We start from the raw sequence: 26223 nt of genomic DNA on the forward strand, positions 1-26223 counted from the left end.
TGCAGGTGTTGTGTTATTATTGATTGAAGTTATTGCAGAAGAAGCCAGGGGGCCGGCCGTTGAAAGGCAAAGCCGGTGCCCATTTTCCTCTTTTTGAAACCATTAATGGCCGCTATACAGTCATCCATAGCAGTACAACTACAAATATATGTTATTTATCCATGTTATTTATAGCTAAACTTATCCAAACAAAGTAGTGGAGTTTTGGTAACTGGAGGTCATTTGGAGCGTCAACCAAACCAATTCTGTGTGAGCGTATCTGTTGCACGCGGTAGATGCTTTGGGTTATTGTTTTCGGGAGTTGATTAGGACAGGATTAGGGTTCGGTTGGGTTTGTGAGGTGGCTGATGGAGCAGGGGGAACTGGACGACATAATCCGACGGCTTCTGGACGCGAAGAACAGCAGGACGCCTAAGCAGGTTCAGCTCACCGAGTCTGAGATTAGGAAGCTATGCATGACTTCTAAGGAGATCTTCATCGGTCAACCGAATCTCTTAGAATTGGAGGCACCTATCAAGATTTGTGGTAAATATACATGTTTCCTTGGTTTTCTTTGGAGTGATTTCACTTCTTCGCTTTGTGCCTTTCTCTTTCTCAGTTCTTGATTCTTTCCTGGTCCCCCTTATTTTCATAGTCGTGATTTGATTTTGTGTGGGGTTTTATTGTTGATTCTACCTGAATGGGGGGTGTGGAAGCTGCTACCGGATTATTTTCTAGAGCGAAATTTGTTGAAATCTGCTAACTTCTGGTTGGCAGTTTGATTAGCATTTATTAGCACGGGTGCCATTTCAGAACACAGCATTTCAACTGTTTCCATTGTAAACTTGTATCAATTTGAAACTGTTTTCATTGTAAACTTGTATCAATTTTTAAAAAGTCTGCTTTAGGGCACTTCTGTCTGCCATAGCATACTAATGTTTTTCCATGTTGTACTTTGTATGATGATATTATGATACCATATTATGATTTATACAATTTGCATCACGTAGTACGTCAGTTAAACCTTGTGCCTTATGTTTTGGAGCATTGACTCTGTATACCGTTAATTGAGTGAATACAACTAGTAGATATGCTATAAGGAGGATCGTGTTTGTATTACTTGATCTCATAAAGTATTTAGCTGCTATTTTCACCATTGAAGATGATATTTCTTCCTTGGAAGTTTTGAATCTCTTCATGAAAATACATATGTGAACTGCATTTTGGTATTTGGAGGGAGACCTTGGGGCAGTCAAGGTATTGAAGCCTGAACTCCTATTGGCCACAGATGTTGAGGGAATAATTTCATTTTTTTTGGTCTGTTAACATTCTTTCGTTGATTTCTGTAAGATATACCATACCTGCTGGGAACTTCAAGGGATATAATTTTAAATTTTGAGATCTCCAACGCTCAAGGAAAGGGATCTTCAAGGGATTTCAATTTTAAATTTTGGGAGCTTGATCGCCGCTGTTAGGGATTTCAACTCGTAGGGATCTCTTCATAACCTTAAATACCAAGATAATAACCAAATTGAAAATTTTCTTAATTTATATCTAACTAGTAGCACAGCTATACTTTAATATGGTTGCATTGCTTGCTCGCTATGAACAAAGAGATCCCCTTTAAAAAAGTATATATAGTCCTAGACTATACATTTGGGGATCTAGACCCCTAACATATGCATTGTACTGACGATGTTCCCAACTGTAAGGATCTTCTAGCATTCCACGATCCTTTGCTCCCAATGCTGATGCAGCTCTTGATCCCAATAATTATGAGATATACATATATAAGGGTATAAAACAATCTGTAAGTACAAAAGGTTAAACTTATGCTTGAAGAGATTCCTTTGAGGGGAGTGTGAAGACTCTTCCATGCTAACTACAAGTATATGGCATCTAACAAACCCCTCCCCAGCCAAAGAATTACCTAGAGGATTAGATTTGTGCCACATACGTGTAAAAAGAAGAATTCAAAATTTATAAATTTGTTAAAAACTTTGTTTAACAGATGGATAACCTGCAAGGGAACTTTGACTCTTCCTTGACTAGGAGATTATGTTTTTTGAGTGTTCTACTACACAAAGGGTGCCCGACTCTGGTTTCTATGATCGGATGTGTTTAGGAGGGCCACTATCTATGCTTCAGCGGGGTAGCAGTGGCCATTAGGACTGGAGAACATTGAGATGATAGCTTTGGAATGTGGTTACTAGAAATGTGCTGTTGATAGGGCTGGGTTCCTGTCGTAGCCTACTGTTGAAACTGAGTTTGGTTGCATTCATGTGAGGTGGATGCTGCAACTGAGGTGAGGAATGTTGCTCCAAGCTATTGTGCTACACTGGTGCTGTAGTACAGATATTGAGATGGCCCAAAGGCCCAAAATTCTTTTCTACAGCCATGTTCCATGACAATATTAAATATTAGATGTATTCTCCAAGTTGGAGTGGATGCAATATATATATATATATATATATATATATATATATATATATATATATATATATATCTTTGAGGAAAGGTTAACTTTGGAGGCAATAATTTTATTTTGGTTTAATAAGGAAAATGCCCATCTTAAAGAACCAAGTATTTACTTCTTGAGCTCTGGTTCGTTTCTCATTCCTTAATTGACTATTCTTAGGAGCGTTAGACCTGTATCCTTCACTTATGAAGTCACTCATAGTACTTATCTCATGGGGATTTATTATTCGTCCTCTTCAGTACTTTATTTGATTTATGTGTGGTATCCACGTGTTGAAGGTCTAATATGTTGTTGTAAGAGAATGGCAATCTTGTGGTAGTGGCATCGGGATGTCATGGATTTGATATTACAAACCCATCAATAGTCGTGTGAAGACAACTGACAAGTGTCTAGTTTTAAGGCTTATTTTTCCTACTTCTTATGTTGGCCACTAGATAATGGAACCAAACTAACTTGACTGAATTTGGTAATGTTTTCTGAACACAATAAATATGGGAGCTGTTGAAAGGAGTTCTTCCCTGTTAGGAGCTTTATTGAATAATTGAACTAAATAAAGTATTGGTTTTTGTTTATAGTAAATCATGGATCGGAATGTGTGACATATAACTTGATTGTGTATGTTACCACAAAAGTTTTCCTCCCTGATTATGGGACTAATACATTCTAAAAAATGATTGAAATTTGGACTTCCTCTATATGTTAGAGAGGTGTATTGCAATCTTGACTCTGTTGTCAAATGTGTTACATCGCCTTTGCAAAATTGCATTTTCTCTTTGGTGCTTTGAGTCCCTAAGTCTGAGAAGCCTTGCCAACCTATTAAACCCTCCTGTCCAAGCATTTGAAAACTTCATTATACTTGTGTAGGATCACCTTATGTTTTTCCTACGTCATTCATGGTTGGAGTGGGTCGCTAATTGAGCCAAAGGATGCTAGTCTATCTTCTGCTTTGTTGCCTTCTCTGTAAGTATTTATGAATTGTACATCTGTGAAGGTTGAGCTGATCACCTTGGTTTAGGCAATCAATTGCCTAAGTTTAGCATGAGAAAGATTGGTTAGATTACCCCATTCGGTTGCAACCTTGAATCATTACATTACACCATTCAGTGGCAACCTTGAATCTGGTTCAACCATGAGGAGGATGAGGTTGTTTTGGTAAGCAATTGTAGCTCCTTGTGTATGGATTTTAGTTCTGCGTTGTTATAGGATCCATTTGGTATCTCAGGAAGCTAGATCTGCTTGCATAAATGGTCTTTAAAGACCCAACCAAATACAGAACATGAGGGACAAACCGCTCTGTCTATATTTTGTTTATTACAAAGATGAGGGGATGGCTGCCATGTCACTTCTGGTGACTTTGGCGCTTCAATGGTTTGATGGGTGGGAGTCCAATTGGTTGGATGGCGCTTCTCATATCTTTGGTACTGCACATCTTGTGCATGTGAGGGGTCACATGTAAGTTGCCCAGGGGTGCAAGGGGTGATCCACAAGTCATCGCTTTAAGCAAGCTCGTTTGGTTTCTCCTTTGGCTTTCAAAAGCTCTTATGTTTCACTCTTGCCTGGCTGTCAATGTAACTGATGGGAGCATTGTTGTCCACATGGTTCACAAGTTTATGCTTTTGTATATATTTTGCACCATCCCTTGATAAATGAATGGAGCATGGTGGACTGCAAATGTGTGAGAGTTGAAACGTAGCATTACGAAAATCTCCCTAGTGATTGATTGAAAGGACACCTCATCAAGGGATGTTGATGGTTCTTGGCATCTCTCTTGAATAGGTTGCAGCAGTTCATAGTTTACACCTGTTTTGCTGAAATTTGTCTGTGGTGAGAAGCTTCTGTTGATGGCCCAACTGAGAGTGCCATGATTCTCGGGGCTGTATGGGGCTTTCAAATCACTGCCAGAGTCTTGTTCTTTGCTTCCTTGTTGTACAGTAGGTAATGCATGCTACTGGTTGCTGTCCAGGTCAGTTGATATTTACATACTGTTTTTCCGATAGAGTTCCTAGATTACATCAGTTTAGGGGTGCTAGTTGGGTCCGATTGATCCATCCATGTCTAGGTTTGGACCGAACCTAGATCCGGCAGGTTGGGTGTGGGTTGAGCCTGGATCTATCTGGGTATGGGTTTGGCTTGCCCCCCTCAGAACCTACCCAGTCATATGTATACAAGTGGGGGGGACCTGGCAGATCCATTGGGTCCACCCTACCTGGGTCCGCGGTGCCTTGAACTTGATCGTTGGATCTAATGGAGTTTGACCTAGTTGTGTCTGGACCCTTGACTCAGCGGGTTGGGTCACCCTGGCTTGGGTGGACCAAACCTGTATCTGAACTGTTTACAGCCTTTGGCTAGTTGCTGGAAGCAGTCTCCATTTGTCTTTGTGCTAGAATTGTAATGCTTTGAGCTTGTTCCCAAGCCCAAGGTCTCTTAGGATCTCTTCCTTGTGTGCTAGTATTACTGCCCCCTCTTGCAGCCATAGATTGCAGTGGAAGTCTACCTTTTGAGCACCAAGTCAGAGAAGGAAAGCAGCCAGAAAGAAAGCCAAGTCAAGCAGGAAATCACCAAGTCGGATTAACCCCCCAAATTCATTGACAATGGTCTTGAATGATTGGGAAGGTTTCATGGATGCTCTTCCATGCCCCTGAGGAGGTGGAAGTGGTTTTTGAATTCCAAATTGAACAATTTTAATAGCATTTCCCTTTCATGAATTGGGTCCATCGAGAGTGAATGCTGCTTGCTAGCTCCTCTCCAAGTTTAGACAACAAAGGGATGTTAATGTCCCTTAGCTGGCTTGAAGCTGAGACCTCCTTCTCCATTGGATTGCAAATGTTCTCCCTGCTATTAGGATGCATCCATTTTTTGAGTTCCATGGTCTCATGGGAATTCTGTTGCTGTTTTTCTTTGACTTGCACAATAGAGGTGAGCACTTTGAATATCTTGAATATCGAACCCTAGCCGAGGAATAAAAAGGTTGGGACTGACCAATAAGTGTTAGTTGACTTGTTAATGAAATAGTTTGTGATTTCTACCCCTTGGTTTTGAATATGATCCTTTCCGTCAAGGGTTTACATAGGTTGGGTGGGTGCCTTTGAACATTGACAATGCTAAGTATGCTGAGGTTTTGTTGGCTTTCAAGGCATTTGAAAATTTTTTAGATTTTGGCTTAGAGAAAGACTTGGCTTATTGAATAGAAGATGTGGCTTTTACAATAACTTACTTGAAGACCTACAATGATTAGAATCTCTACAATGTCTCAAGGGAGTGGCAGGTGGGATTGATAGTTTTGCCTATAGTTGTTGGAAACACCCGTGATTTCGAATCGGTTCAGGAATCGGAATCACAGAATCGTAGGTGGCAAGATGATTCCTATAGTCGGAATTGCTGTCTATACAATGCATAACACAGGAAACACGATTCCTACCATTTGTGAAGCATGCTCCAATCGTCCTACCTTGTTGGAATCGCGGTCCCATCAACTTGGAAGCGAGATTCGTAACTTCCAAGAATTTTGCACAAACCACTTGGAACCATGTCAAAAATTATCAAAAAATGAGTCCCAAAAGGCAAAATATTTAAGGTATAAGTAAGAATTTATTTGTATTGGACTCCATATAGTGAGTATGCTTACCCAAGGCTCCCCTATTATTAAAATTGATGTCTTTGACAACCCTCCCCTAACATTGGAGCCGATGTACCCTCGATCACACTTCTCTACAAGTATTGGAAATAAGGTCAAGCATTCAAACTAAGTATTTTCTATAGTTTTTAGATTAAATAAAGAAAATAAAATTACTTTATTTATTAAAAACTTATTTTTAAAAAAGACATTTGTTAAAAATGTACTTTTAAAATTTTCTCAAAAAAAAAAAGAAAAAAAAAGAAATAAATTTATTACAAATTCTCGAAATTTAGGAATGATGTAAACTAGAGCTTGTCAATGCCCATGGAGTTTTTAGATACATGTTATATATTAATTATTAAAAAATTTTAAATAACACAATTTCAAATATTGCTAAAAAAATTCCAAGAATTTCATAAAATTTTGGCTATCATTTGGATGTTCTGGATCTATTCCAAATATATTTGAATGCTATTCCAAAAAATTGGAAGCGAGGTTTCATGTGGTTGAATCACGGTCTTGTGCACTTATGGATCGCGAACTTTGGCGAGGAGAAATCAAGATTCCAACTGTTGGAGTTATGGGCATTCAAGGTCTTGACTCCATCGTTCCATGATAGTTCCTAGTCACAATGGAGTGAACCGGAATCTTGCACTTATGGGATTTTAGCGAACTGGGATCCGGAAGTCAAAATACCGCGAATCATGAGGGAAGACCGAAGGGCCTTATTCAGAACCGATAGGTTTGAGGGTCACCTCTAGTGAAGGTCGTTATGAGAATGCCTCATTAGTGTGTGAGCCAGAGCATGAGAGATAGGATCGAAGAATCTGATTTGATGGAGTAAACGTGTGAGAAGAAGCCTTTGTGAGTAGACTAGGCTTTGAGAGGACGTAAGCCTAAATCCTTGACAATTAAATTTACTCACAGCTTGTGCATAGGATAGTCTCAAATGGGAAGCTGCACTGATAAAGTTGATCTGCAAAGCTATGCACATGTGCTAGAGAGAGGACTCCACATCCACAAGAGTGCATGTCCTTGGGGGTGCACTTGTAATTCACTGAACATCTGGAAACCAAGGCCATTTTGTTGGGTCAGCTTTAATAAACCAAGCATATGCTCCTGCTTGAGACTGTGGGATATGGGATTGTTGGATTGAATTGAGAAATGTTGTAGCATTGAGTTTACATGGTATATGAAACCAAAACGTTTCCACTTGAATTTCCTTTAATCCATAAAATTTTCATCAAAGATGCCTTGGGGAAACCCCTCAAGGACTACACATTCAATAAATAAATAAAAGGACTTCAAGATCCTAGACAACTATTCCCACTCACTTGACAAGTACAAACTCAATAAACTAAAAAATTACATCAAACTCAATACATTAAATAAACATTTCAAATCAATAAAACAAAGACAAAGTAAGTGCATTAAATTAAATTGGTGTGGGCAGCCGATTTACATTTTCAAAGTACCGGAATGACCCCACGGTTTTAACACAATCCTTGATCAAACTCTCCTCTGATAGCACATGATTATGAGGCTTAAATCAAATCTAGATGGTAAGCGTGCATCTATATAACTTAGGCCACATCAAGATGCATGTCTACTCTATTAATCAAACTCAAAAGAGAGAGGGCCTTCTAGTGAACTAGGTGTGGGAAAATGGTAAGTGAAATGAATGTGGGGGATAACAAGTGAAACCTAGATGTGCATGCAACAAAATGTACTATTGTGTACACCACGTCACATAGTATGAAGAGGATTTCAGGAGAAACTCGAATGCTTGTTTTGATGACTAAAATATCTCAGAAAAAATCAGCGAAGAAAAACTCACTAAATACTCAAAACTATTTCAAGTAACTATGTATGCAACAATTACACACCCTAGCGTCAAGACTTGAAGAGGAAGTCAAGAAAAAGATCAAAAGTGGAGCTGAACCATACTGTTTTAGATGATTTACATCAAGGTTTGGTCTCTTAAATGATATAGACGTGTTGCCAAGGTAAAGAGAAAGGAGCCTTTAATGGTGGTGTGTAGTATTCACACTATTCACTTATAAAGTGAATGAAGGAGGAGCAGCACCATGGGAGGGGGTGCCACTTTCTTAAGGTCACTACTAACTCTCAAGTGTGTTGAAAAAAAATAAGATGAGTTAGAGTTAAGGTGTTTATATAGGTGGTTTAAGTATGATCTTAACCCTAGATTTAATCTAAGCTATCTATTGAGTTATCCAAGGGTTGAGAGAGGCTTTGATCCTAGCCTTGCTCATCACCATCCATGGCTATCATAGGATGGGTGAGATTTAAACACCATTATCACCAAATACCTAAAATGCCCTCTAAATTTTCCTTATTCTCATTTTGACCGTGAAAATTCTAATTTCTTTGGATGCCCTTAAATCACCATCCATTTTATCAAAACTTGATGCTGTCCCTTGATTTCAACTCAACATATGTGGGTCGTCCCAGTACTTTCTTTCTCAAGAACATTTCATAAAAAAACTCACATTCTCTCTTGATGAATAATCACATCACTAGGAGACAACATCTTAGAAATTGTCATAATCCTTATCATTAAGCCAATAGGAAATCAACACACACTCAACATCTTTGACCTTAAAAAATCATTGGTTGGGATTTTTCATAATATAAATAATTAACAAGAAAATAAATTTCTTACAACTCAAGTGTATACACACTATGTGGCTACAACACACTTATCCACAATATGTGGCTCATCCAAACAATGGCCTCCTACCGCACTTGAATTGTCCACGTCATATCCACGGAGAAAGGGCATCTTATGTTGGGCCCACACATGGTGTGGTGGTACACATTGGCCATTTGGGTGCCATGCCCCACATGTGTGAGCATCATTAGGTGAAATTTTTGTGCAAATAAATTTTTGAATTTTTATTTTTAATTAAATTTCTAAATTTTTTTAAAATTTTCAAAATTATTATAATTATTTTTAAATATTTTTCTAACAAATTCACTTAGTTTGGCAACCAGTAAAAATCCAAATAGAGAATAAAGATCCTTCAAGAGATAGGGTTGTATGGTACTCCACTGACTTAGCTTCGGAACGCTTAGCCATTTTCTTAAGTCGTCCCAACAAATCTAGGTCCCACAGTCTTAAGCAGTGAGCCATGCTTGTTTTATTAAAGTTGAACCAATATATGGTTCAGTTTCAGGATGTTCAATAGATTACAGGTGCACCCCGAAGGAGATGCACTTTTACGGATGTGGGAGTCTTCTCTCTGCACATGTGCACAACTATGATCAAACGGATCTACTTTATCATAACGGCTTCCCACTATTGATTATCCTATGCGCATGCTGAGTAAATTGAATTGTCGGGGATTTTGGCTTATGCCTTCTCAAGCCTAGTCTACTCACACAAGGCTTCTTCTCAAATGTTTGTTATATTGGTTTTTTCAATCCTATCTCTTATGCTGTGGCTTATATATTCATGAGACAATCTCATGTCGATGCTGACTATAGGAGAACCTCTAACCTCTTGGTTTTGAGTCAAGCTCTTGGGACTCGTCTTAGTATTTCGACTTCCCGGATCCCAGTTCTCTAAAATCGGGTAAGTGCAACGTTCCAGATCACTCCCACTGTGACCAAGAACTATTATGATTGGTGGAGTCAGGGCCTTGAAAGGCCATAACTCCAACAAGAAATTGGCCAAAGGTTTTGAAGTTAGCCCAGTGGATACAACCCAACCTCTTGAAGGATCCTAATTTCCCTAACTAGATTTTTTTTTGGATGCTTAATTGAGTTATTTTGATAGAGAATGATTAAAAATGTTTTATAATAAGTTTTGAGAGTTTTTGGGAATTTTATTAAGTAAAAATGGCTTTAGATATTTGTTTGCACTTAATTCCACCTAAGGACATCCTGTACATGTGGAATGTGTCACACAAATGTCCAAAGTGTGTCACAATGCTACATGCGAGGCCCCACTGGCGCTCGTCACTCCCACGTGGAGGTGATATGGACAAGTTCCCTTGGAGCGTAGGCCCCATATTTGGAAGTTCCACATATTGTGGATAAGTGTGCTATGAAAATTAGGGTTTTTGTACACATGCATGTGCACATGTGTGAATGTAGGAAATTTATTTTCTAAATATTATTTATATTTTGAAAATTTTCATCCAATTGTTTTTGAGGGTCATGATGCTTTACGTGTGTGTTGGATTTCTATTCGCTTAATGATAAGGCTTATGACACATTATGACAGACTATCACGTCATGTGTAATATATGGTCTCAAAGTGAAAGTGACTGTTCATTAAAAGAGAGTATGAATTTTTGAAAATATTTTAAAGGGAGAAAGTAGTGGGATGCCCCACACATAATGTTTTTGAAATCAATGGACAAGAATGAATTTTGATAAAATGTACCGTGATAAAGGAGCATCCACAAAATATGGGTTTTTCAATGACAAATGAGCATATGGGAAATTTGGAAGGTATTTAGGTATTTGGTGATAATGATGATTGAATCTCACCCATCCTATGATAGCCATAGACGGGGATGAGCAAAGCTTAGGATCAAAATCTTTTTCTGCCCATAGATAAGTTGTTTGATGGCTAATATTCAATCTAGAATTAAATCCATACTTGAATCACTTATATAAGCTCCTTAACCCCAACTCTACTCAACATTTTTAGAGAGTTTGATTGAGCTGAAAGGTGGCATGCACTATTTGTCTATGCCTCCTTGCCTCCTTCACTTCATGAGAGAAAATCACATACAAAGAGAGTGAATAACGTTCCCCTTTGTGGTGGCCATTGCATGCAACTATTGGAGTCTTCTTTTCTCTTCATTATGGAGTTTTTTTTTCCCATGTAATGAACCTCTTCACCTGGCTTTAAATCCATTAAAAACAGTGAGGTTAGGTCCTTTTCTTGTCTCATTTCTTAAGTTTTCTCTCGTAGGCTAGGGTTGAAGAGTTGTATGCATGGTATTTAGATATAATTTGAGCACATTACTTTCAAGTTCTTGTGAGAGTTACCTTGCTGGATTTTCAGAGTTTATGAGGTAAAACATTAAGCATTTGAGTGTCCCTTTGGTTTGTCTTATCATTCTTTGGAGGCATGGATGTGTTATGTCATTTGTTGCATCTAAGGCTTCAATCCCTAGCACTCAAGCCTATTTTTCACTTTCTATCTCCTCATTGTTCTCAACTCATATCTCTTCCCACTCGTGGTTCACAAGTAGGCCCTTTTCTTGAGTTTGATTGATAGAGTAATTTGCATCTTCGTGTGGTTTTATCTAGTTGATGCACGCTTCCCATCTAGATTGAATCTAAGCCTCATTATCTTGTGCAATCGGGAAAGTTATAACAAGGCTTGTGTCTAAGTCCGTGGGGGTCATCCTGGCAATATGAGAAAATTTCACCAGCTTCCCATGCCATTAGACTAGTTGCATGTGTTTGTTTTTGAGATTGAGTTCATATGAGTGTTTGCATTCTAAGTATTTTTGTGGATTCATGAGCAATATGTAACTGGGTGAATTGTGAGTTAGGAAAGATTTCATTGTATTTTTTTATATTCTTTGTAGCATCCTGTTTGAGTGGAAAATTGTACTAGGGACTATTTGAAGTGATCCTTGTAATTTTTGAGTGATTGTATGTGAGGATTGAGTGCATTGTAACCATCTATGTAGCTGTAAATTGCTTGTAACAAGTGTAATATGATTTGTATGGAATAAAATTTTGTTTTCCTATACCTTGGACTTGTCCTCTATACATAACAACACCAACAACATCAGAATGGGAGAATAATTTGGAATTGTGATTCCTAACTTCTTGGAATTGGGAACTGTTGCGATTCCTTCACAGAAACGCCGGACCAGAATCTCTACTTAGGGTGGATGATTCTGGTAACTATAACTTTTGTTGAACACTATAAGTTATTTGCATATAATCATGGTATGGGGGTTCGAGTACTTTGTGCATCTTCACTTTTGAAAACCTTCTAGCTCCAAGTTGTCTACTCAAACATTCCATGGCAATGATGAAAAGCTAGGTGACAGAGGATCACTTGTTGGATTACCTTTTCTCCCTCAAAGAAACCAAACGGAGAGCATTTAGGAGGATTGAGTAGCGATTGCTCCTTATGAACAATTCATTTTGACGATACGTTTTTGTGGGTCTCCAAACTCCAAAACTGTGGTTGACATTTTCAATTGTCATGCCTTGCAAAATGTACTTTCCCTTACAAACTTATTCATTGTTTTTCCATGTCCCTTATAAGCAGTGCTAAAAAATGTGGATTCGGGCCGCCTTGGCGTGCCTAGATTCCTAGGTGGTCCAAAGAAGAGGTCTTTATGTTCCTCCTTTTTTTATAGAGGGGGGGGGGGGGGGGGGGACATGTTCAAAAAGGAATGTGGGCTTTTTGGGGTGGGGGGAGTTCTTTTCAAGGAACATTGGGTTTTCTAGGAGGGTGGGGTTTTCAAGGAAGTGGGGTTATGCTTTTCAAGGAAAGGGGGTTGTTCTTTTCAAGGAAAGGGAGCTGTTCTTTTCAAGGAAGGGGTGGTAGGTTTTTTCTCTCTTTTGTTTTTCGCCGGGTATGGGTAGGGATGTAAACCATTCTCCAAAACAAAAAAGAAAGAGTAAAAAAAGAGAGGGGGTGTTCTTTTCAAGGAAGGAAGGGTGTGGGTTTTTAAGAATGAGGGGAGTGGCATTTTCAAGTAAAGGAGATTTTTCTATTTTTTTCAAGGATTGGGGATGCGGTTCAAAAGCAAGAAGATAGGGAAGGAGGTTTAAGAGAGGGGATGGGTTTGAAGACATGGGCGAAAGGGAAGGAGGTTTAAGAGAGGGGATGGGTTTGAAGACATGGGCTTGCTGGTTTGTTTTAAGTTTGGCTAAGGTGCGGGCTTAGGTGGCTGCTAGATACCATCCAAGGTGGTGCCTTGGTCCAAAAGACCGGAGCCTTTTGTACTCGGTGCATCAGGCATTCACCTAGGTCAATGCGGAGCAGCCTGGGGCTTCAACCACCTACCCATTGAGGTGCCAGAATTTTAAAACAATGCTTATGAGTTTATTTCTGATAGTCTTTTTTTTTTTAATTTCCATATAACCTAAACTCATCCATAAACCCCGTATTTGCTTTCTTTCAGGACCCAAGCTCTCTTAGTCTTTTTTTTGAGCACTCTCGCTCTCTCTCTCTCCCTCTCTGCATTTCAAGAAAAACGAACTCAACCATTAATCGCCTTTATCTAACGTCAAACAAATTCTTCCCATATACTTTCTCCTGTAGAAACCAAACGATGGTTGAAGCTATGGGGAAAATAACTAGATGGAGTGACAATACCCTCTTTGTAATCCATTGAGGTGGATAGAGGAGTGAATTGTAGGTGAAGAGAGTGGTGTCTCGGAGGGGTTCCAGTAGTGGCCAAAATCTCACCAAAGCTTTTGTTTCTTGACCTTCACCCTATGTCTAGATCTTCTTTGGACTCCTCTTTAATGATAAATAGAATCTAGGTCATTGAAAGGTTATGGATCCTCGTAATCTCAGTCCCAACCAATTGATATCTAGACTGTGCTGGATGTGCCAATTCTAACTGGGAATTGGAAAACTGGTTGCCTGTCCATGCCGATCTACTGTTTTGGATTGGATAATGCAGTAAACTAACATTGGAGCAGTGGACCTGTTGGTTTTGAGTTCATATTTTTAACAATATGCCCTCTCTTGTTATTGAAAATACCCATTTCAGCTAGTTTAATTTTGTCCCTTTTTTTATTATTTTGGGGCATTTTCGGCAAATAGAATTAAAAAGAAATAATCGGCAAATAGAATTAAAAAGAAATAATAAGGTTTTAGAAAACGAATATGTAAGATAGAAAGAGAGAGAGAGCTCATATGGGGAGTTCCCTCTCTCTACCAGAAATCCATTGCCTAGAGGGTGTTTTCATCAGTTTTGACGGAGAATTCCATCATCAATGAACTTTGTTTTTGAAGCCCAAGTAAGTATATTGAAACATTATTTTGGAATACTTTGTTGGTTATTGCAAGAAATCTTGTTGGTTATTGCAACATGATTTTAGAAAACGAAATATTTGGTTTTAGAAAACGAAATATTTGGAATAAGGTTTTAGACAAGAAAATATTTGGAATACTTGGAATTTTAGAAATATTTAGAAAACGAAATATTTAGAAAATGAAATATTTGGAATAACCAACAAGATCTTGCTGGTTATTGCAATAAGGTTTTAGAAAACGAAATATTTGGAATACTTTGTTGGTTATTGCAAGAAATCTTGTGATGATCCTTGAAGCTCTTGATTAATGATCATTTAGTCTCATTCAATCCAATATCTATTTTGCAGGGGTGCTTTTTTATGCTTTTTTCATGTGAAAAAACACTTTTTTGTTGGTTTTTTGCATGGTCTACAACTTTCTTCATGCCTCATCTCTCTCTCTGGAAATTCCTTTCCATTTTTTTTGAGAAAGATTTTTCTAATTCTTTTGTTTTGAATGATTGAACTTTGAAGCTGATATTATATTGGAATAAATAAAACCTATAATTATTACTTAATGTGTTTTTGCTTGATGGTTTTTTATTGAACTTCCAAGCTGATATTATTGCTTGATCGTCTGCACCCTTCTCCACTCCTTATCCTTCCGTTCCACGGGCGGTGACACGTTGCCGTGGTCCCCCAACCCCAGTGGCCAATTCACCGTTGCATCCATCTAGAGCGTTATGTGCCAGGAGAAGGAGAAATCCAATGATCACCTCTTCATACACTGCGCAATGATGCAGGAACTGTGGGGAATCATTCTTAGGCTCTTTCAATGGAAGTGGGTGACCCACCCCCAGTATCCTGTATTTTTACCTCTCTCTACCCCTCCCCTAGTCCAAATCAGGGATCCTCCTTTGGAAAAGCCTTAGTCGCTGCCATCATATGGGTCATTTAGATGGAAAGGAACCATAGAGTTTTCAAAGACACTAGATCCACTCCAACAGACATGAGCAACCACATCTCTCCTTCGTAATTTTTTGGACCTTAAACCATGGCCCTTTCAAACACTTATTGTCGGCTAACTTTCTACAAAATTGTACAGAAATGCTTTATCTGCGGCCATCTAGAATCCTAAAGGGCATCTCTCTGGAGGCCGCCTGTGGTAGGGCGATCCAAATTGAATTTCGACGGCAGCTCCTTGGGCAATCCATGTCCGGTGGGTGTAGGAGGACTCTTTAGAAACTATTTAAGCGAGACTCTTTACTCCTCCATCCCCATCGGCCAGGCTGATTCCACCACGGCTAAATCACTAGCATTAACAGAGGGACTCAAGTACTTTAACCATGATTGGGGGCCAAATTTGGTTATTGAAGGTGATTCCAAGATTGTTATTTCCTGAGCATAGTTGTTGAAGGCGGGAGTAGGTTCGGGAGCGGGATCGATTCGGGGAACACTGAACCGCCATAGGGTGGAAGTTCCCTGGGATTAGGATCGACATCCATACATCGAACAAGTTAAGGAGTTAGATCTTAGCATACCTGGGAGCAAGATCACAGGTCACTGGGATTGAGCTGTTGACTTGGGGGGGGGGGGGGGGGGGGGTCTAAGCTCCATTATACATAAAAGGCGTTCAATTAATAGTATAGGATGAAATTAGGATCACGCCAATGTTCGCTTTATCTATTATCATACACCTTAGCTTAATACCATTGCTATAGTTATAGTACTCTAATTTACTACAATAATACAATTAATAATATCATAAATTCGCTTACAATGACATTACAATGTAGTTTTTTAGTACCATAATCCTATTATAGCGCGATTTGATATGCACTATAGTTAAACATATTCTAAAGAAATGAATCTGCAATATCAAGGAGATCCCATTTTATAAGGAGTAGACCGAGATCCCATTTTATAGGGAGTGAGATCCCTATTTCTCTAAATCCAGCTTCCTCTAAGATCCCTTGGAGGAACCGCAGGATCGAGTTCCTTTGTTGGGACGGTGGCCTCAAGGTTCCCCCAACTATGCTCCCTGGCAACCAACTCTCCAATATGACCGTGGAGACTTCTCCACATTTTTTACCAAATCCACCACTTGTGGTAATCTAAATGTCTCTTGGAGACACATCTGGAAGGAAGCTAACTCTGAAGCTGATCATCTAGCCAGAACAGAAGCCTCTTTAAACTGATGACTGATCTTCCTAGGCGCACCTATTTCAGTAGCATCCAGGATGCAGCACATCTCTTATAATTGTTGTGTATACATACGGCCTTCATTGTCACTAGCCCATATGTTTTTGCTTAGTGGGCTACTCTTTATTTTTGTATAGTGCACCCTCTTTGGGATGCCATTTTTGTATACCCTTTATCTCAATAGAAGTTAACCTTGTCAAAAAAAAAAAAAATTGCAGCCGAGCTTTGCAAAATGGGCTACTAAAAGTAAAATTGCAAAAACCAGGTTTTATTCAGTGCCTAAACTACAAAAATCTCATCTTTTTGAGATGCATGTGAAAACCAGATGAGAGAAAGCCAGAAATTAGGGTTTATAAGTGGGCTTGAATGATGAGGTTTATGGGAAAACTGTTGTTGATTTTGTGTGTTGGTGGTTTTTGAGAGAGAGGCCTATGAGAAAACCCTTGGTGGTTTGTGTGTGTGTGTGGATGGGTGAGCAACCATACAATGACAAGTTGACCTTATTCAAACTTATCCACATAAGATGGTTGATCTTATCCAAACAACATATAAAAGAATATGCAGATAGGCTTGCATATTTACTATATCTGCCAATCTGCCAAACAACTAACATAGTAATATTCTATAGAATATACTGGTTTTAAGCCGGGTAGTATACTCTTGATAGGATTAATTTGCTCCATACAGGCTCTAAGAAACCCAGGCCCTGGTGTTCTGTTGGTTTACACCTCTTGTATAGAATTATACTTCCATTCTTTGGATTCCATTATTGCACAAGAGTCCCTTATTACTTCTCAAATTGATATCTTGGAAAGAGAAATATTATAGATTGGTTTGAATAGAACTGGTAAAGATTATGAGCTTGCATAGTGATAAAGTATATCCTCTTCCAGATTTCTAGCTTCCTTGTGACCATGCTTTGCAGTTAGGCATACTTTGAGTGTTATGGCGCCCCAACTCATAAGGTTTCTCTAACTCGTGATAATGTGCAAGTTGTTCATAGGAAATATCTGTTGAATGTCGGACTTAGTACTCTTTTATATTGTTAAGACCCTAAGGAGTTGTGTGTATTTTCCCCCAGAAAAGGATATCACTGTATACAAGTTCAAATTAATTATACATATACCAGGAGAGATGGGCATGTAGGTCAATTGGGACATGACTTCCTATCCTCTTTTCCTTGTGTCTCATTCGAAACCTCTCTCTACATTTCTTTCCTTCTCTACATCCTCAACACCCTCATTCTTCCACTTCTTTTCTGCTGTATATTTTAACTATTTCACAAAATTTGGCTGTCTCCATGAGTTAGCTTGGCCTAGGAGATTGGCTTTAAAAAAAATGATAATGAATTGTGGTGTGCGTGGTTGTAATCTTCTTTAAATAGTTTGGTTAATGTGACTAACTGATGTTGATTTAGATATTTGGTTGTCGATCTTTATTAGTTGGCTGATAAATGTGAAGGATTAAGTGCCAGTTTGCATGTGGCATATAAGCAGCTGCACCAAATCTTCTTAATGGGGATATAGGAAAGCAGATCTTTAAAGTTTTTACCCCCCGTCCCAGTTAAACGGAGTTTACATACAATTTGTCTGTAACTGGAGCTCCAAATGCAGAATGCCGAAAAAGAGCATCAATTGCATATAAATTTGCTGCATCCATGGCTCATATCATTGTATATGATCCAAACCTGGCCTAAGTTGCTAAATTGCATATTCAGATGGTTATAATTTTTTATGGTAATCAATGTTCTACAAACCGCTAAAAGTTTCCCTAGAATGTTTCCTATCTTTTGACAATTTCAAAACTGCTGGGAGATTTCCCCAAATCAACTATAATTGCTGAAGCACTTTTTCTTTCGGAATGAAACCGAAGCTGGCTCAAAGCAAATCCCATAATGTTGCTTGTGAATTTTTCTTGTGAGTAGGAGAGGTGAGATCTGGATCATAGGGCTTTGTTCCACTGCCTCTATGTCCTAAGCACTGAACTAAGTGCCAAAATTTCAGAATGGTGATTGTCATTCTTGTATGGCTTATCTCTTTGGCAATGAATGGGTAGGGGACATGGGTGTATTTGATATCAGGATTGCATGATGTGACATGGGAATTAGTTTCTCTTTTTCTTTCTTTCTTTCTTTTTTTTTTTTTTCCTTGATCAAACAGTGCCAGTAGTTTATTTATTTGAGGCTTATTTTTGGCAATTCTGTCTTGCAAATCCTCGAGGGCAATTATATACTTATACTGTGCTAGTTTATTCAACGTGGTGTTTTAAAAATCGTCGGCTTCGATTCCCCCCCCCCCCACCCATCCGACTTGGGAATCGTTGGGGACCATACCAATTCCTCGGCGATATTGGGAACTGGGCAGTTCCCACTAGGATCGGCCGGTTATGTCAGGGAATTGGGCTGAATCAACCAATTCCCTCTTGTTTTATTTTTAATTTTTGTTTTCAATTTTTTAAATTGGTTTACAGTTGATTCTTCCCCCCAGATCGCTAGTTTCCCTAATGGCTGGTACACCCGACCAATCCGGTTTTTTAAATATTGATTGAACCTAACATGGGACAATGTTATGTTGACACTTCACTTTTTTGGTCAGATCATGAGTCAAAACTCCTATTCATTGCTTGGACACATGGTCTCTACATGCCGGGTTTATTCAGCTATTACATGCTGATGCCAATACCTATACTAGAGTTTGGTCATGTTTTGTTTGTTTTTTTTTTTTTTTGATAAAGTTAACATTGTATTGCTGTAAGACCGAGTACAAGTGGAGGAGGAAAGAGAGGACCTCGAGCACCCATGAGACGGGTATCTCGGTCAAAAAATAGGTCCCAAGACCCTATACAAAAAATGGCCTAGTCTACTGCCAGAGTACAAAAAATAGTGTAGCAAAAAAAGTGGCTTATAAGAACGCCCGAGTACAAGTAAAAGAGTAGGCTAACTACAGTTCTAGGAGCCCTCTGTGGTCCAAAGCAAAAAAGGAGATGGACCGGTCGGGGTCTTCCGCAAATGCTCGTGCTCTGTCTTTAGCTAGAAGATCGGCGAGCTCGTTCGACGTCCGCCAAGTATGCCTCCATAAGACATTGATATCACTGCATGTGGTGGATTTCGTAAAAAGTCCTTGAGAGGTACCAAGGAGGGGGGGAGGTGCTTGCTGCCCAAGAGATGATGTTTTGGGCGTCTCCTTCCACCACAAAAAGTTGACCCCATGAGGGGTTGAATCTTTTGAGGCCTAACAGAAGAGCCAAGGCTTCAGCGAACTGGGAATCTCCTTGTCCCACATTTACCGAGTAGGTGACGAGGATATTGCTATTGTGATCACGTAATGCCCCTCCTGCCCCTGAAGGCCCTGGGTTCCCTAGCGAACAACCATCAAAGTTGAGTTTGACTGCGTTTTCTTGAGGGGCCTGCCAGTTGTGAGGTCTTTGAATCTTGTGAGATTGGAGGTGCATGATATTCTCCCACTTACTGAGGAAAGTGTTAGAGGGGATCCCTACAAAGTCTCTGTGGGTAGAAGCCCAAAAGGTTACTAGGGAAGTAACCTTGTGGAAGAGCACATGAACATCGTTTTTGGGGCCTTGGAACACCCTCTCATTCCTTTCTATCCATATAACCCATATGGTGGCAGCGATTGCTGACTTCCATAGAGTTATGCCGGCCATTGGCCAATGGTAACCAGAATAGGAGGAGGTGAGTGCCTTAACCGAGGGTGGGAGGACCCATTGAATATGGAACAGCTGAAGAATACGGCTCCATAGATTGAAAGCCTGGCTGCAATGTAGGAAAAGGTGAGGGTTCATCTCTTCCTCTTGCAGGCACAAAGCGCATCTATTAGGAAGTGGAAGGCCTCTTTTTTGAAGCTGGTCGACCGTGAGAGCCTGTTGGCAGCAGGCTATCCAATTGAACGTTTGGACTTTTGGAGAGGCTAAGGTTGACCAGACTTTGGAAAGAGTAGAAATGGGGTTCAGGGGGTAAGTAGGGGGTTGAATACGTTTGTTGTAGAAAGAGGCAACTGAGAACTTACCGGATGGGGAGAGGGTCTAAACCAGAGAATCAGTCCCTGATGGAGATAAGAAGTTTGGTCATCTTTTGTTATTCTTTTAGAATGTTCTCGTTAAATATTTTGACTTTTGTGCCTTCATTAGTGCCATTGTTTTGGCTTGTATTTCTTTAGTTGTTATAGAACGTCTGTTTTAAACCCTAGACTCTTCGAACTAGCATTTATTGCTTATAATTATAACTTATTGAGTTGTAGAAAGGCTTGTATGGATGCTGTTCCCATTTGTCATGCCTTTTTATGTGATCTAGAATAGTTTTAGTGTGATTTTCTTATGCCATATCTTACCCCCTCTAGGTGTGGTTCATACCTAAAGTGCCATCATTTTGTGAGTGAAAAAAATGGAAAATAATAGTTTTCACACTCTATGTTATGAAACCTAAAATCAAAATTGACGTGAACATGTGGTGACAAAACTGAAAGAAGTGGCAATATAGATTCACTCTAGAGAGGGGTGTGGATGAGGTTCCTGCAGATTCCTGGAATTCTACTGGACTAGAGTGAATTCTTTTAGATTTCAAGATCAGCCATCATATGATGAGTTCAATCAGATTAGGGGGACAACCCACATATGGAAAGAGGGGGAGAACCTCCTACATATATAGGCTCTAGGGCTATGAGTCCCACTCAGATTAGGAGTTCAACATTAATTAGGATTTTATTAATTGATCTGTTAAGTGAGAGATAAGATTTAATTTGCGTCATCCATCTCCAAGATCATCCATCATGATCTAGAGTGAATATGTAGAACCTTATCCTTGAGATTTGACCCGTATACACTTTTAATTTATCTAGAACTTTGACCAGTCAAAACTTATCTTCTATCTACACTAATCTAGGATCATCTAGAAATCCTATTCTCTCAAAAAGAGATAATTAGGAGTTCAAATAATTTAAATTTGGTCAAAGATAACTGCATAACAAGAAAATCACCAAGATAATTTTTTAAAGAGTATTTTATTGGATCAAATAATATTTTCACCAAGAAAATATTCCATATAGAATACTATTACTAAAAGAGAATATGTGCCACATAAAAGAGGGCATCCCATAGAAAGGGACGTGTGGTCCCTAGTGGGGTCCACGTGAAACCCCTAGTGGGGCCACACGTGTGGGGCTGGGCCCTTAGCCCCTCCACTTGGGTCCCACACAGTTTTATAAATTTTTCAGAATGCCCATGCAATTTTAGAAATTCCAGGAAGACCCTTTTAGGTTTTTAAACATTTAAAATTCGTTTTTAAAATTCTGAAAATTTCAAAAAATTCATAGTAACGTACGTTTAGTTGAAAACAATATTTCTGGAGTTCTACAAAATCTAAAACACATAGAAATAAAATTTAGAAGTGAATAGATACCTAATGAGTAAAAAACAAATAACTATCGGGGCAATCCATTCGTGCTAAGATCCATGATCCACAACTATCTTCTCAAGCTAACCCAATGGGACCCACGACCCACAATCAAGTGCAGGGACTCATGATTGGCCTCATCAAAGTTAGTTATTAAAAGTGGAACCATAGTCCGAGTATTTGGATTACAGGTTCCACCCTAAGAGCAAGTCAGATGCACACACAATGGAAGGGGATGCTTTCTTTATGCACATGTACATGTGTCCCTCTATATATTATATGGTCACTTTCCAAAATGCATTTGTCATATGTATATGCCATGCAGAAGTTTTGTTGAGGATTTGACCCTTCTTCCTCACACAGGAGATTACAGCTCTTTTAGCCTGCAATTGTCCTTGGGCATCTCTTTGACCCCAAAAAAGGGATAGCCCACAATAAACCCTCAACGGTTGTGCCACATCCCCAGGGCTGGGATCTTAGCCCCTTTACGTGGACCGCTCACAATTTTATAAATTTTTTAAAATTCCCATTCAATTTTTAAAATTTCAGGAAGACCCTTTTATGGTTTTTACACATTTAAAATTCATTTTTAAAATTATGAAAATTTCCAAAAATCCATAGTAATGTATTTTTAGATGAAAACAATATTTTTGGGGTTTGACAAAAATCTAAAACACAGAAAAGTATAGTAAAGAAGTGCATAGAGTACCTAATGGGTCATGCAAATGCGAATATCAGGGCACTCCATCAGTGCCAAGATTCATGATCCACGACTATCTTCTCAAGCTAGCCTAACGGGACCCATAACCCACAGTCAAGTGCAGGGGCTTATGATTGACCTAATAAAGTTTGCCACTAAACAATGGAACCATAGTCCTAGTATTTGGAATATAGGTTCCCCCCTAAGAGCATGTTAAATGCGCACACAATGCAAATGGACACTCTTTCTGCACATGTACACGTGTCCCTTTATATAGGGTTGCTTTCCAAAATGCGGCACATGCCATGCTGAAGTTTTGTTGAGCATATGTCCCTCTCTCTCGTAATTTCTTCCTCTCACACAGGAGACCACACAACTCTTTTGGCCTACAAACAATGTCTCTGGGCATCTCTCTTACCTCAAATAAAGAATGACCCACAGAAAACCCTCAACAGCTCTGCCACATGCCTAGAGATAAGGGTTTAAACATGGCCCGGGATATAGACAGCCCAACCCTAGGTTTGCATCCACCGTACACTTCCACTGAAGTGTTATAAATCACTATATATAATTTTATTTACAAGCTCTGTTAGGCCTTTGAAGGCCACAAACCCGAACAAAAACATTCTTTAACTTGCTACATTTTAAACTTTTAAGAAATTTTCAAGAATATTTTACCCTCGACATAATGCCCCATAAGGTTGCATTAGAGATGATTTTAAAATCTTTTCCTACTTTTTCTACATTGAGAGAGGACTCTATCCATATCATAATGTATGTCATCTCTTTTAGAGGAAATTTGGGAAAGGCATATGTGATCTATACCTTTTGCATGTAAGAAGAATTGATGTTTATTGAATGTTCACATCTTCCTTCCCCCCCCTCCCCCCCCCCAAAAAAAAAAAAAAATGTTGAAGATAAGTTTAATATTAAGTGGGAGAATTTTTTTAAAATATATAGCATATTCAGTTTTTCTTAGATTTTTATGATTGTTAGAATGTTTTTATAATATTTTTATCAATTAAAAATTAGTTGTATGGGCTTGTCTGGCGGTACTGATTACTGAAACTTTGGCCCAAAGTACTATACTTTACGGGCATGTACTAGACTCTGTCACCTATTTGGTATATCACACTACTTTTTGGTTTTTAGTGATTGTCTGAATTGAAGGAGAATCGATGGGAGGCCAGGGAAGGTGATGAAAGGGGTGATCTGTTGCGAATAATTGTCTTTTGCACCCAGGCTAATGTATGACATTTGGTTGGTTGAAGTTTGAAGACTTGAATGCTTATTTTTTTCCCTCTCCTCATACATTTGCATAAGGCTGAAACCGAATAGCTGGATTGCCAATAGTATGTGGCATTGCACAATTGAGTGGACAATGTCCTGGATGCCAACAATTTTTGCAGGGCTCAGTACATGTGAACTCGCATAATAATGCAAGATGCCTGTGTTTTTTACGGAAGAAAGAAACATTGGTCTTTTGTTCTAAGAAACATGCCGCTTATACATATTTTCCATGTTTTCAGGTGATATCCATGGTCAGTATACTGACCTTCTCCGATTGTTTGAGTATGGTGGTTTTCCTCCTGCAGCAAACTATCTATTTCTGGGTGATTATGTAGACCGTGGTAAACACAGCATAGAGACCATATGCTTACTCCTGGCTTACAAAATCAAATTCCCAGAAAACTTCTTCCTTTTGAGAGGGAACCATGAGTGTGCTTCAATTAATCGAATCTACGGCTTCTATGACGAGTGCAAGCGGCGATTCAATGTTCGCCTCTGGAAGATATTCACTGATTGCTTCAACTGCCTTCCTGTGGCTGCACTCATTGACGAGAAGATCCTCTGCATGCATGGAGGACTTTCACCAGACATGAATAGCTTGGATCAGGTTCGCAACATTGCTCGCCCTGTTGACGTGCCTGACCAGGGCCTCCTTTGTGATTTGCTTTGGGCTGATCCTGACAAAGAAATTGAGGGCTGGGGTGAAAATGACAGAGGTGTTTCGTACACATTTGGGGCTGACAAGGTTGCCGAGTTCTTGAACAAGCATGACCTTGATCTCATCTGCCGTGCCCACCAGGTAGACTGACTGTATATGTATTTTGAGCTAGTTAGCTTTGACTTCGTTTAAAAGATTAACAACTTTGATATGCATTGCTGCTTATCTCTTGCTATAGTGAGTTCTGATGCCAATAGAACTCTGAAATTTTGTTTTAACTGTGAGAGCTTAAGTAGGTTGTGGAAGATGGGTATGAGTTTTTTGCAAAGAGGCAGCTTGTGACCATATTTTCGGCACCTAACTATTGTGGGGAGTTTGACAATGCGGGTGCTATGATGAGTGTTGATGAGAGTTTGATGTGCTCATTTCAAATCCTAAAGCCAACCGAGAAAAAGGGAAAGATGGGATTTAGTAACAACACATCAAAACCAGGGACGCCACCACGAAAGGTAAGTAGCATGGCATGGCTTGCAGAGTATTTTTTCCTTAGGTAAATCTAGATAAAGGCAGCTATTCTGATTGCTATTTCCAAAATGGTGCTGTTTTTAACAAATTGCCATAACATTAGTTATTTTCTAAATTTGGTCAAACGATCGTATCGATGTTAAATAATGAACGTAAATATGCCAAATAATCAAAACTCCTTCAAATTCTCTAGCATTTGCTCGCTTATTTTTATAAGTAACATTATATACGTTCCACCTATATCATTACATTGGTAAGTGGAGAAAAGCATTACATGTGCGGTAGTTTTGTTTTAAAAATAGGGGCCTGATCAGCTGCCCACTATTGTAAGTTAAATTGATTGCAAAATTTTGTCAAATTGTATATTTCTTCAAATTCTAATTAGCCGAATGGCGATTTGGTCCGTTGTCATTTGCTCTCTATGGGTGTTTGATTTGTTACAATTTGAATTATAAATTGTTTTGTGATGTGATGGTCGGTTCAAAATTGATTTTTTGGGCACTAATAATGTCCTTCATGCATCGTAGTGTGAATTAATCCTGGTAACCATGCAGGTTAATACAAAATAGTTACTACTAATGGTCACAGCTCACCAACATTTTCAGCTGTTTTTATTGATGGTGCTTAGGGTGGCAAGGGATGATTGGCAGTTCAGTGTGACATGCAATTGGGATTCGAGCTACCACATACAGTCAGTTGTGGAAAGACGGCACGGTTCGGGGATGATGAGATCCTGTCTGCCTACGTCAATACTGGCCATGGGCATTTTGGCATTTACTTATAATAGCACTGTCCTTGTTTTATTATGACTGTAAAATATGCATGATTCCTTGAGAACAAGGGATGTCTCTGAGGGCCCTCTCGTGAATTGTCTTTAAAGATGAGAAGGCATAGAAACATAAAGCAAATCTGAAACAGGTAAAGGGATCTTAAGCTAAAATAGACAAAAACTGATTGGTGTACTTTGGTTGCCATTAACTTGCTGGTAAGTGTATGAGACGGTTAATTACACAGAGCTCTCTTTTTAAGATTGTGTTATCTTTGTTAAGGATGTGCTGACCTATTTGGCTGCTGGCACGCAAAGGTAGCATGAGAAAATGAGATCCAGCCCTCTTCCTGGTTTCATTGTAAATTGAGTTTGGTACAATGCTCTTTGCATCAATTTTCAAAAAACAGGATGCTCTTTATATTACAGTACATATTATATCAGAATCACATAAGAGATTTCAAAGCGGGTGTCATTAACAATGAACCTTGTTCGGATGTTCTGGATAGCAATAAAGATGCTAGAGTGTCTCCGGAATGGATGATTTGCCAGCTTAGCCTGTAATTACAGGCAATTCGACCCTAGCTTATCCGCAAAACAAACCCCAATAGCTGGTTATCAGATAAGTGG

General features: G+C 39.1%; 1 protein-coding gene across 2 annotated transcripts; it reads left to right on the plus strand.

The window, feature by feature from the left end:
• On the plus strand, positions 1 to 25855 carry LOC18429837 (serine/threonine-protein phosphatase PP1). 2 transcript variants are annotated; one of them, XM_011623497.3, is made up of 4 exons: positions 1 to 525; positions 23884 to 24443; positions 24599 to 24811; positions 25382 to 25855. In XM_011623497.3, exons 1-4 carry the CDS (start codon positions 348 to 350, stop codon positions 25394 to 25396), a joined length of 966 nt encoding a protein of 321 aa, XP_011621799.1. In that variant the 5' UTR covers positions 1 to 347; the 3' UTR covers positions 25397 to 25855. The 2 variants fall into 2 exon arrangements, with proteins under 2 accessions (XP_011621799.1, XP_006839175.1); XM_006839112.4 differs by having other exon boundaries at positions 25456 to 25855.
• The last annotated feature ends 368 nt before the right edge of the window (positions 25856 to 26223 follow it).

This window comes from Amborella trichopoda, chromosome 1 (genome assembly GCF_054954075.1).
Source record: "Amborella trichopoda isolate Santa Cruz 75 chromosome 1, AtrichopodaSantaCruz75HAP2 v2.0, whole genome shotgun sequence".
Lineage (NCBI taxonomy): Eukaryota > Viridiplantae > Streptophyta > Magnoliopsida > Amborellales > Amborellaceae > Amborella > Amborella trichopoda.

Excerpts from the sequence above, each read along its gene's own strand:
- LOC18429837 (XM_011623497.3), top strand. The coding sequence starts at position 348 with ATGGAGCAGGGGGAACTGGACGACATAATCCGACGGCTTCTGGACGCG. Across the intron at positions 526-23,883 it reads GGCACCTATCAAGATTTGTG|GTGATATCCATGGTCAGTAT; the intron begins GTAAATATACAT and ends CCATGTTTTCAG. Across the intron at positions 24,444-24,598 it reads TCATCTGCCGTGCCCACCAG|GTTGTGGAAGATGGGTATGA; the intron begins GTAGACTGACTG and ends GAGCTTAAGTAG.